Consider the following 12,945-nt stretch of genomic DNA (forward strand, 5'->3'; position numbering starts at 1 on the left):
GTCACAAGGTCATAGGTCATAGGTCACAGGGCTCATTATGTGTGCAAAAAAAGCTTATATTCACATTATCATTAGAACAGATGGATGGATTACCATCAAACTCAAGACCTGTATGTATCTTGTAGAGCCAATGAACTGAGGTAAAGATCAAAGGGTCATACATGTATATGAGAAATAGATGGTAATCACGATATTCTGAGAACCTGTTAATGGATTACAATCGAACTTGAATTTGAAAAATTGCTTATATTTTTGGTTTGTAAAATTGCTCTATGACGGAGGCATTATTTTCGACTGCGCGCAGTTGAAGTTCCATCTAGTTAATGAGTGATCTTTCAGCTTTTAAAAATATATAGTTAATAGGTTAAAGGTACTATGTCCCTTTTGCAGCCAACCCCAAATGCTGTAGAACTTTGCAGGAATTATGAATATGTCATGTATGTCCTATCTGTGAAATTTAAACGTTAGCTGTGTCCTCATATTCAAATTATGCAAGGAAACCCGTTTACTTGCTAGACTTCACTGTCAGACACTTGAGTGACTGACTGGCTTTTTTTTCTTCTTTGGTAATAACATACATGAAAAGAGTTGTAAAGGGTACATGAGAATTTGTCTACATCAATAACCCACTTCTTGTGATGGCCAAGATTAAACTGATTGAATCTTTGCGCAGCATAAAACGTATGACCATTCGGTACAATTGTCTGAAAATCAAGACTTTTACTTTTAGGCTCTATAGCCCTAAAGTCGATTTGACAACTAATAATCATTATTTTCCCACTTGAAGACATTTTCAATCCCCACCTTTTTTAGGGAAGTTCTAAATTAGTATTATCTTTCAAATGCAGTTGGAATTTAACTTTTTCATTTTTTTGGCCTGCAAATGGGACATAGTACCTTTAGGTAAAAAAAAAAATGAATGATGCTGCTTTAGTTTGTGTGCAGTAATCTCAGGGCGAAAGAAGTCCATTCTCCAATGACCTTTCGTGCATAAGGAGAGCAGTGAAATTGCTCGTTATAATGGGAATGATTAACAATGTGTCTCTTTGTTTTAGGCACGCAATATTTAGCTTGTAATGGCCGAAATCTCGTTATAAGACGTTCATGATGCCATTGGATTACACAACAACTAGATTTGGGCCCATGACGATACCCTTGTTATACGCGTTACCTCGTTGAATCGAGTTTCCCCTGAACATCTTTAATATATTAGTCGGCAAATCGTAGCTGAAACAGCAAAGTTTCTTTGTCGGAAGTCATATTATTTTTTTGAATTCTTTTGTTTAATCTTTTGTTTAATCTTTTGTTTAAACCTTTTATATGAGTGGACACATTTAGGATGGCGTCAAGAAACCTTGCGATCAAATCGTAGAGATCGGCAACAGCAAGATGAATTTTTCATTCTGATAATACTGTAGTAGGCAAACGTAGCTTTACCAGCAAAGCTTCTTTGTCTGAATTGTTATTATTTTGTCGAATTCTTTTGTTTGAACCTTATAGGTAAAGCCCAGTTTCGGAAATGCCCCCCCTCTCAAGAAATGAAATGGAAGCTCTTATTACCAAACATGTAAAAGAATATTTTTTGACTAATACGCGATCATACAAATTTTGTCGAGAAACCGCCTATACTAATTGATATGTTTGGTAAATTATTATATCTATTTGGACCTGATAGATATAATGCACGTGTCGCGCACTTGTCGCGCACGTGTCGCGTAGTCCCATATACATCCTTCTGTGTACAGTGCCTGTAACTTTACCAAGACTGGGCCAAATTTCTTATCATTTTGATGATTCCAGAACCTTGCAATACACATGAATACTTATATGCTAGATGATCAACCTTTTCTGATCGATTCCACACCATTTCTTTCACAATGCAATCGCATGACCATAACTGGTCTTTATCTTTAAATGTGAACAGCGTACCAGAAGGTGGCAAGCGTCACATCTCGCATCGAAGCTGACGTCAAGGCACTTCACAATCAGATCATGGAAATCGGCAGCAGCAAGATGAAGTCCCAGCAGGCCATTCTGGACAAGTTGACCTCTGACATCGACGCAGCAAGCAACGGAATCACCAAGGCCAACGTTGCCATCAAGACGGCCAAGAAGTAAGCGAAGTGAATTAGCAGGCCACTCAGATACACAGTGTACCGTTGTAGCATGATGTCACTTGAATTTCCTTGTTCGGGCCGATGACGTCCTGTCAAGAACGAGAAATCTTAATCTTTAGATGAGAATAAATGTATCGTTAAAAAGAAATTTGTAGTGATTATGTCTCCAATTATAAAAAGAAGGAAGAAGATTGTTGCTACATTTAGGAATGAGCAAGTTTGATTTATATCTAGTTAGAATTAAGGGGTCAGTGGGTCCAGGATGCCTGTCCAGGGACCCATTTCACAAAGCCTTTTTTCAATGACAAATTACAAAGATCAGTGACAAATCTGCTGCTAACCAATCAGAAGCAAGAATTTCAGTAGCTTATAACAAAGACTGTCGTTTGTCAGGGATGACAAGTTTTTGTGAAACGGGGCCCACTAGAATGGAAAGATCACATTGATTTCATTTCTTAAGAAGCATCAAACAGTAATGGGAGAATCTAGAAAGGATCAAATGGATCTTTGAGCTACATTTGTGTCATCAGATTATTCACTACCTACATGTACATAAGGGCTAGCACTCAGTTTCTTTGCCTGATCTGATTTTAATTACTGTACAAACTTCAAACTATGTGATGTGAAGAGTGTATAGACCACAAAGAACAATGAAAATACTTTGTTATTTCACTTTTTGTTTCCTGTTCATATTGTATATTCAGGGCTGCTAGTCACTGGAATCGATTTAATTCAGCTATTTGATTTGCTATTCTCCCTTAAGAAACATCAAGTGATGTGAGGAGAGTCTTGAGAGCATGGAGAAGTATGAAAATAGTTGTTTGGATTTAAAGTCAACTGATTATAATGCCTAATTGGGCTGCCTCTCACTTGAACTTGATTTAAAGGGGGTGTAGCCTGGATCGGGGCGAATCGGGTATAATACGACTACGGACGACGCGAGTGCTGTATTCATGTGCTTGCAACATACGCCGGAACCGAAGTGTGAGGAGAACTTCTGTCTGTTTGTGAATGCTGACCGTTAATCAGGTCCATTCATTTACGTACTCACTTTACTGCCCATTATGCCTCGTGGCACATAGGGCAGCAACAAAAGTCTTCCACTCCTTCCGATCCTGGGCCAGTCTTTGGATTGTATCCCATGTGTGGTTCAGGTCTTTAATCTCCCCTTCCACAGTTCTTCGCCAAGTGTTTTTAGGATGTCCCTTCTTTCTTTTGCATTCGTTTACGTGCAGTTGTCCAAAAGAAGTCGTAGATGCCGTTAACCGGTATTGGCCATGTTGCACCCCCTTTAAATCAATAATTTTATAATGTTTTTCCCCCTTAGAAACATCAAGCGATGCGAGGAGAGTCTGGAAAACATGGAGAAGGAGGAGAAGGAGAACGCAGAGATGGTGACGAAGATTGAGAAAGAGTTCAAGAGGCTTGAAGAGGATGCCACCAAGGTTCTTGAAGAGTTTAAGGAATCCGAGATCCAGCTTAAAGAGATGGAGGGAACTCTAGAAGAAAGCAAAGGTAAGGAGAAATATCAGAAACAGGTCCAGTTGGAATCAATAAACGTGAATTCTTGATAGATGAAAATGAAACTTGAATTAAAGAAAAGCATTATGGAGAAGATCCAGTTGAAATATAAGAATCTGCAAGAAGAAGATGTCAATAACATAAAATTACCAAGCAACCAAGAAATTGCTGGATTGTGTAAAGGTGGATTGTGCTACTAGATGTCTAGGATCCCTCACAGAAGCGACCAGAACGTCACAAGATAGGAAGATCTGGCTTGAGGTCATGAAGCAGAAGCCATCACACATCTCCCAGATGGTGTGGAAGGCTTAGGTCAAGGTAGGTCAAGGGTCAATAAAGCATGTTTCACTGTATCATCCTCAGATTTACTGTAAAAACCCTTTCCTTTTTGTGTCATCCTAGCTTCATTGGCCGAGTTTCAGCAGAAGGAGGCCGATACCAAGGCCAAACAGCTGGAGGTGAAGCACGAGCTGGAATCCTACGATGGCACCATCAAAGAGAACCAACAGAGAATCAGGCACTGGAAGAAAGAGGTAATAGATGTTATACAGTAGGCTTGCGGGTGCACCATGTGAGAGAGAGAGAGGATTGAGGATGTTGTCTAATGAGAGCCAGAAGGGCAGTAACATTTATTCTACACAGAGTTAGAGCCTTTCCGTTTCATGCTCTCAACAGATGACAAAGTGTTCTTGATGCTGTTAATAATATAATAATCTTTTAGTCCACTCCAAATTTTATTAAACCGAAAATGAAAATTCTTTTTGCCCAATTGATCGTGAGCCCGACAGCCACTGAGCAGCGCCAGATCGACGTTGCTCTATCCCCTTATTGTTGAACGCCAAACAAGGTAGCAGCAACTCCCGTCTTTTAACGTCTTTTGGTATGACGCGGCCGGGGTTCGAACCCACGACCTCCCGGTTGTGAGGCGGGGGCTCTACTGACTGAGCCAACACACCGGTGATGTATGTGTATGTAGTAAAGCACTTGATAAAACCTGCCACTGCAACAAAATACTGGATATTAAAAGGAAAATTAGTGTGCATGCATCTCATTTCTGTTTCTTGTAGCAAACAGATAGGTGAGTATGTGTAGGGGGCATTATTTACACTTAGAAATCCACCCCCCCCCACCCTCCACACACACACCACACACACATTGCAGTATTGTAGGTAAGCGTCTGTCCTTTCTCTCCCTTTCAGTTGGGCAAGCTAGAGATTCACATCTTAGACCGTGAGATGCAAGGTCTTCTGGCATGTATTCGGGCAGCGCCAGATCGACGTTGCTCTATCCCCTTATTGTTGAACGCCAAACAAGGTAGCAGCAACTCCCGTCTTTTAACGTCTTTTGGTATGACTCGGCCGGGGTTCGCTAGAAGACTTTGTGTCAGTCAACAATAAGGATATCAACTTGCATGACTCTTAAATCATTTTTACTCTGTCCTTTCTCTCCCTTTCAGTTGGGCAAGCTAGAGATTCACATCTTAGACCGTGAGAACCCAGAGACATCGCCCGAATACACGCTAGAAGACTTTGTGTCAGTCAACAATAAGGATATCAACTTGCATGACTCTTAAATCATTTTTACTCTGTCCTTTCTCTCCCTTTCAGTTGGGCAAGCTAGAGATTCACATCTTAGACCGTGAGAACCCAGAGACACTGCCCGAATACACGCTAGAAGACTTTGTGTCAGTCAACAATAAGGATATCAACTTGCATGACTCTTAAATCATTTTTACTCTGTCCTTTCTCTCCCTTTCAGTTGGGCAAGCTAGAGATTCACATCTTAGACCGTGAGAACCCAGAGACACTGCCCGAATACACGCTAGAAGACTTTGTGTCAGTCAACAATAAAGATATCAACTTGCATGACTCTTAAATCATTTTTACTCTGTCCTTTCTCTCCCTTTCAGTTGGGCAAGCTAGAGATTCACATCTTAGACCGTGAGAACCCAGAGACACTGCCCGAATACATGCCAGAAGACCTTGCATCTGTCGACACAGAGGACATCCAGTACGAGATCACCGTGGAGGAAGAGCAGATCGCTAAGATGACCCCTAATCTAGCTGCCATTGAACAGTACAAGAAGAAGGTGAGACGATTCCTACTTTTTGGTCTTGAAGCTATTTTAAACCCTAGATTCATCTCTTTTTCTGGAATATTCTGTGTGAAAAGTATACAAACTAGACTATTCCAAAGTTTGCCTCAAGAAATTCCTAATTTTTGCCTTGGATGGTTAACACAGAGATTATGCCCTTCTGGTTTGCAGCAGAGCAGGTGTGGATCATAAAAGCTCTTTGAATTTTGTGCAAATCTGTGGCTCACTCTGTGGCTCACTAAATGGTTACAGTAATTGCAGCATCTTATCCTACCTATCTGAAAACCAGTCCCTTTGTCAAATTTAGGATCCTGAAATGAAGACCAGGGGGGTGTTTCACAAAATTAAAGTTGAACTTATCTTTAAGTTGGACTTAAAAATTATGGAAAGCCATTAGCATCTTTGTAAATATTTTGTAAAAGTTATTTTGAAAGGCATTAATTGTTTATTCAAATCATTCATATTTTCTGTCATCAAGGAGATTTCATGTTCTGGATGCGGAATTTATAAAAAGTCTAAAATACTTGAATTTCTGCTTTTGAATATATTTCATTTTAAGACTCCAATGGCTGTCCATAATTTTTAAGTCCAACTTAGTGTTAAGTTCTACTTAGGATCTTTGTGAAACACCCCCCAGGGCCCTGTCTCATGAACGGTTGCAAATTAAAAATCTTAAAATCAATCACCAAGTTTATATGCTTCTCTGTACAAAAGAGATCAGAGTTTGTAAGTCCCTAATCAATTGCAGGACGTGAAATCAATGAGGACCCTAAAGGAAAACTGTAAGTTTCCTGCATTCATTGTCAAATTTTGAGGCAAATGCTGCAGTATTGAGAACTAGAAGCCAAGAATCATCTTCAAAAACCCACTGCTGTCCTCTTGAAAAAAATGTTTCCCACCCCCGTTCCTTCTGCAGGAAGAGAACTACCTGCAGCGGGTTTCAGAGTACGAGGCGCTGACAGAGAAACGGAACGAACAGCGCCGCCAGCTGGAGGACATGCGTAAGCAGCGTCTGGACATGTTCATGCGCGGCTTCAGCACCATCAACGACTACCTCAAGGAGATGTACCAGATGATCACACTGGGCGGAGACGCAGAACTGGAGCTCCTCGATAGTCTGGACCCCTTCTCGGAAGGAATCGCTTTCAGGTCAGCAGCAGGCCGGCATAGATTTTGCCGTTTTCCCACCAAGGACATAGTTTTACAGTTTGCGGTTTAGGCGTATGGATGTTTGCATCAGTCCTATAAAGCATAACACTTGTTGAAACAGAGGAACACAATTTCAGAAATTTATATGTATTTTTGTTGCAATACCAAGTGTTATTTTGTCATTACAGACTAAAGGATGTAAGCATGAAAATGAAAATATTGATAGGACATCGACAAAAGGAAAATTACCATTTTCTTCATGAAATTTCTCTTTATTGGTTTTCATTCAAGGGAAACCACATTTTTAATGAAATAGGATACCAGAAGAGTCAAGAGACCATATATATATATAATTTTCATTTTTTGACCAATAATGAATAATTTTTATTTAAATTAGTTCTCAAAGTATATAGGTAATACAGATAATAGCTGTGGACAAGAGAAATTATTCACTTGAAATTAAACGTAAACATCCGAATGTGCATTCCTAACTTACTTCGGCAAAAGACAAACAATACTTGTCTTCATCACATATGATCCTTGTACAGTCAAACCTGTCTACAGCAACCGCCCAAGAGACACACAAAAAGTGGTTATTGTAGACAGGTTCCTTTAGTACATGTTTCAATGAGAAACCGTTTTCAAGGGAAACTAAAAATGTGGTCCTTGTAGGCAGGTGGTCACCCAAGCAGGGGGGTGTTTCACAAAGATTCTAAGTCGAACTTAACTCTAAGTTGGACTAAAAAATTATGGAGAGCCATTTGAAGCCTTAAAATAAAATATATTCAAAAGCAAATATTCAAGTATTTTAGACTTTTTATAAATTCCACATTAAGAACATGAAATCTCCCATCATATTTGAAACTATGAACGATTTGAATCAACATTTTATGCCTTTTAAATTAATTTTTACAAAATATTTTCAAAGGTGCTATCGGCTTTCCATAATTGTTAAGTCCAACTTAGAGATAAGTTCAACTTAGGATCTTTGTGAAACACCCCCCAGGTTTGACTGTATTTTTATTCAGCACGCATCTTCTTTTCTTCTATCCCACACAGTGTGCGTCCTCCTAAGAAATCTTGGAAGGTCATCGCTAACCTGTCGGGTGGTGAGAAGACCCTGAGCTCGCTCTCTCTCGTCTTTGCTCTCCATCAATTCAAACCGAACCCCCTCTACGTCATGGACGAGATCGATGCTGCCCTCGACTTCAAGAACGTGTCCATTGTCGGCCACTACATCAAGGTACGAAGCTTAATATCTTAGCCTTTTGTTTATGGCAACAGAATCCTTTAATTAAAACCGTTATGTACATAAAACTCCCAATATGTGACAGAAAGTGACTTGATGACTTGTTGATGATCACTTGTCACCTTTGACCCAGGTGACATAAGTGGACCTCTTTAACCCTATGTTAACTGGGGGGGGGGGGGTTCCCCCCCCCCCCCCTGTAGAAATTTTGCCACTACTCCGAAACCGCGGCAGAGATACAATTTTCCTTTCATGACTTGTTTCTTTCGAGGCAAACGCATCTTTTAAAATGATTTTTTCGAAAATCGGACATATAGTTAAAGAGTCACGTGACCAGAACAGGGGTATTACTCTCCAAAGCTAAAATGTACCTACAATGGTCTTCTGTCTTTATCATGAGCAAGTCAAGAAAGGGGATGTCAACCTACATGTACTTTTTTGTTTCCTCCATTCATTCCCAGTAGCAGTTGTAACCACCTAAATTTTGACCTGGGCCCTGTTTCATGAAACTTGTTATCAATAACAAGTTGCAATAACTGTTATGAGCTACTGAAATCCCCGCCCCCCCCCCACTCAGTGTTATTTAGGGTACGCGTATGTTCGTTCCCTCTTTTTGAAAGCACCCCCTATCTGAGGACTGCCATCATTTTCGAACTCCTCTTTCGCTGGCTTTTCCTGCCTTAGAGACCCCCTTAAATACAGAAAAATGCTCAATGTACCCCCCCCCCCCTCCCCCTCCCCCTAAATTCAGAATAATTTCTCAGGAGTCCAAAGAGATGAGAGAAAAAAAGAAAAACACTCCTTTTTTAAAGAAATCTCCGGGTGAAAAGTCAAATACACCCCCTTTTTTTTTTTACAATTCTCGGGCCAGACTCGGACCGGAGTGGGGGGGGGGGGGGGGCAGGCTGAAATCATTGCATATGATTGGCTGAGAGCACATTTGTCTAGAAATGTGACACTTGTTTTTGATAACAAGTTTTATGAAATGGGAGCCCTGGTATACACAATTTTGGTAAAGCCAAAGCTGGGCCCAGTTTCATAAAACTTGTTATCTATAACAAATGCTCAAATTCTATGACAAATTAGCTCTCAGCCTATCAGATGCCACCATTTCAGTAGCTTATAACAGTTATTGTAACTTGTTATTGATAACAAATTTCATGAAACTGGGCCCCGATGGATCTTGATGTTAGTCACCGATTAACCATCTTTTTAAACTCTATCATTTATACAGGAGAGAACCAAGAATGCTCAATTCATCGTGATCTCGCTTCGTAACAACATGTTTGAGCTGGCCGACCGACTGGTGGGAATCTACAAGACTCACAACTGCTCCAAGACCGTCACCGTCAACCCCCGCAAACTGGCCATCAAAAATACCGCAGAAGTCTCAGGTTGATAGGGAGGATAGTCTGGAAGACACCACCAGGGACCCATTTCACAAACCTTTTTTTCAATGACAAATTATAAAAATCAGTGATAAATCTGTTGATGACCAATCAGAAGCATGGATTTCAGTAGCTTATAACAAAAACTGTCATTTGTCACTGATGACAAGTTTTGTGAAAGGTCCCCCTAGGATTGAAAATGTGATAGGGGTAATTCTATGCTATGGGTCTCTTCCAAAGTGTATTGAGCGAGATAGTTGTGACACGCGCATACATGTACACATGCACTGTATGTGAGCGTGGTCATAGGTCAAACAATGGAGCCCCCAATGGTATCCTCCTATGGTTCAATCTCTGTGGGAGGAACTGTTTGGAGCTATTTCTCTCAACTAGCTATGGTCTCTCCTACAATGTACATGCAGATCTTTTATCCATCATTTCATCCAGAAACGAACCATTAGTCCGTGGTTATGTCAGCAGGTTTTCATTTATGGATGAAATGAATGGATATAAGATGTATGTACAGCAGGTTTTCATTTATGGATGAAATGAATGGATATAAGATGTATGTACATGTACAACAAGGGAGTGTTTCACAAAGTCTTAGATTGACTTTAAGTTGTACTTAACTATGGCAGAGGGTTCATGCCAATATTTACTCTCACCATTATGATCTTTAAATAATATTTTTTCCTTCAATAATGAATTATAAAAAAATGTAGATTCGTGACCACGATTTGTAAGTCCCTTGAGAGAGCAAACAGTGGCATTAACGGCTTGCCATAGTTAAGTCCAACTTAAAGTCGATCTTAGTCTTTGTGAAACACTCCTCAGGACACATATCAAAGAATTGACCTTATCTTCTGTTCGCACTTGTAAGTTAGTCAGAACAGGCAAGATTACATGCAGCAGCATGTTATTAAGAGTTGATTAATTGGTGGAAAATAATGCAACTGTCAACAGTAATGTTTTATGAATGCAAAGTCTCAGATCTTGCAAATTTGCTTTCACAAGATATTTATACAAATACACAGGTTGTATGCGAAAAATCGTACCTTTATGAAAATCTGTCTTTTAAATGTGCTTCTTTAATTCTTCTTTTAAATGTGCTTCTTTAATTCTTGAGGATACAAACTCAAGGTAAGAAAATATATGAAAAACTGGCACAATTATATCTAAACCCCTCAAAATATGTTTGGAAACTATATGAGGTGATTAGATATCTTAAAAAGGTTTGATGGATTTAATGCAAATCAGCTTATCACTCTCCTAACAATCAAAGAATATCTTAAAGAGATAAAGTTTCTTGAGATTGTGTATTTAAGCCTTGAGCCTTACTAGATCTTCTTCTCGTAATCTCTAAAGGGCCATGCAGCCTATCACCAAGATGAAAAGTTGATTCCAGTTCAGGCGTGTCACGTTTGGATGGTGAAATATAGATTTAGTAGTCACAACATACAAGGAAATTGTAAATACACTCAGCCTATATATTGTATAAATGTACATTACTTGTATTAAGGGGGTTGAAAATTTTGTGGAATGAATTACGCACATGTATACTACCTACACTATAACAGAATATGAGTTTTATGTAAAACGTAATTTCATGTAATGTAGTAATCCGAGTAACGTTAAAAAGTTAATCTTGTTGCGCAGCCATCGAAGCCCGGGTACCGGTACTTCGATATCAACTAATAACCAATAATTATGATATATGATTATTTAGGCTCAGGTTGGTTTAGAGAAATAGCCTCTTATACTGAATTTCAGTGGGACCATATTTTCTATCACGGTCCCTTCTTATTTTTAATGGAATTTACCAGTAATGTAAATAAACCTTTGGTCATTCCTAACCTTATGGGTATATTTTGTTATGTACATATCTGTATCTATATAATTTGTGTGTAGTAAATAATATGCAAGAATAGAAGTTGATTTATATTAGTTTACAAGTACAGCATTGTATTTAGGTAAACCCATGATAATATACATCTCTGTCGTGAAATTGGGATACTGGTTTTAAAAACAAAAATTAAGTCATCTCACTCAAAAAACTATAGAGAACATAATCAGCAAAACATTAATTTATTTAATGTAGATTACTCATACATGATAACTGTAGAAAGATGAAAAGTCGATTCATGTACCCCCCCCCCCCCCCTGAACAGGAATGTAATTCACATACTGAACTTTTATCTTTACCGATTGTACATAAATTATTGTAGCGATAAGAGTTTTGTAAATAAAATAGTTGACTTGATTTGGCAGAAAAGCTTGTACAAAAAGTGTATAATCATGGCGCTGAAATTTTGTGTGTAAATAAATACACTTTGCTTATACTATTCAACACTTGATGCAGAACTGTATTTTCTTTCCTTCCAAGTTTCTTTCCTTGTTACGACTTTAGTCTTTTAAAGAGGTAATATTTAGGTAACTTCTATTTTTTTTTACTAGTCTTGAGTTTTGGTAATGACACAGAAATGAGTCTCTCAAAAGCGATCAAGCTGTACTCGCCGTTTTCTTACGCATCATCATCACCATCATAATCGTAATTTTCAATACCATCATCGTCATTATCATAACACTAATTACAATAAATCTGAATTAATATAGCACTTTATACAAAAAAACGTTTTAAGTGTTTAAAAGATATTATTACCCTGGTCATCGGTCTCGTTCACGCACACAGTGTGCACCATTTTCACTCCCTGGGGAAAATTCCTACCATTTAGTAACCATGAGGGTATAATTACAGTAATTTCTATCACAAATATTTCCTTCATTTCACCAGCTCCCTAATGCTCTCCTGGGTATGGAGTGGCAAATGTAGATTAATGTCATGCCAGAGAACATCAGTGTTGTGTGTGGTATCGAACCCATGAACAATGCATTTCCAGTCAAGTGTTTGACCATACAAAAGGCATCACGAGGCCCCTTGCCTGCATATGTCAATGTCCAGCTTGAACCACTCAACTACAGCACTTCTACGTTATCACCTGTCTACCATAATTGTCATAATCACTATTACCACCATCATCACCACTATGAACCCACCAAGGTCAAACTAACCTCCACCTTCAGAATCTCGTTCATCAGTCATCACATTACAAGCACTACCATCGATCATCATCACTCCTCTACTGATCAATCAGTCATCATCAACATTACCCTGGTTATAATAGAAACCACCTCATATCACCACAACTGTTATCACCTCATTACAAGCACTGCCATTCATCATCATCACTCCTCTTCTGATCAATCAATCATCATTACCATTACCCTGGTTATAATTGTAACCACCTCAACATATATCACCACAACTGTTATCACCTTATTACAAGCACTGCCATTGATCATCATCACCATTACCCTGGTTATAATTACAACCACCTCGTATCACCACAACTGTTATCACCTTATTAC

General features: G+C 39.0%; 1 protein-coding gene across 6 annotated transcripts in view; it reads left to right on the forward strand.

Annotated features, from left to right (window-relative positions):
- Positions 1-11,866, forward strand: part of LOC592992 (structural maintenance of chromosomes protein 4) — a 34,664-nt gene extending 22,798 nt beyond the window's left edge. For 2 of the 6 annotated variants that reach the window (XM_030981959.1, XM_030981960.1), the window contains exons 18-24: positions 1,925-2,114; positions 3,445-3,632; positions 4,041-4,171; positions 5,548-5,727; positions 6,650-6,882; positions 7,942-8,125; positions 9,366-11,866. In XM_030981959.1, the coding sequence (XP_030837819.1) occupies positions 1,925-2,114; positions 3,445-3,632; positions 4,041-4,171; positions 5,548-5,727; positions 6,650-6,882; positions 7,942-8,125; positions 9,366-9,530 (1,271 nt within the window). In that variant the 3' untranslated portion in view covers positions 9,531-11,866. The other 4 variants (XR_004063544.1, XM_030981963.1, XM_030981962.1 and 1 more) reach the window with 4 other exon arrangements.
- Positions 11,867-12,945: the final 1,079 nt, after the last annotated feature.

The sequence above is a fragment of the Strongylocentrotus purpuratus genome, unplaced genomic scaffold (assembly GCF_000002235.5).
Source record: "Strongylocentrotus purpuratus isolate Spur 01 unplaced genomic scaffold, Spur_5.0 spur5_scaffold_12, whole genome shotgun sequence".
Lineage (NCBI taxonomy): Eukaryota > Metazoa > Echinodermata > Echinoidea > Camarodonta > Strongylocentrotidae > Strongylocentrotus > Strongylocentrotus purpuratus.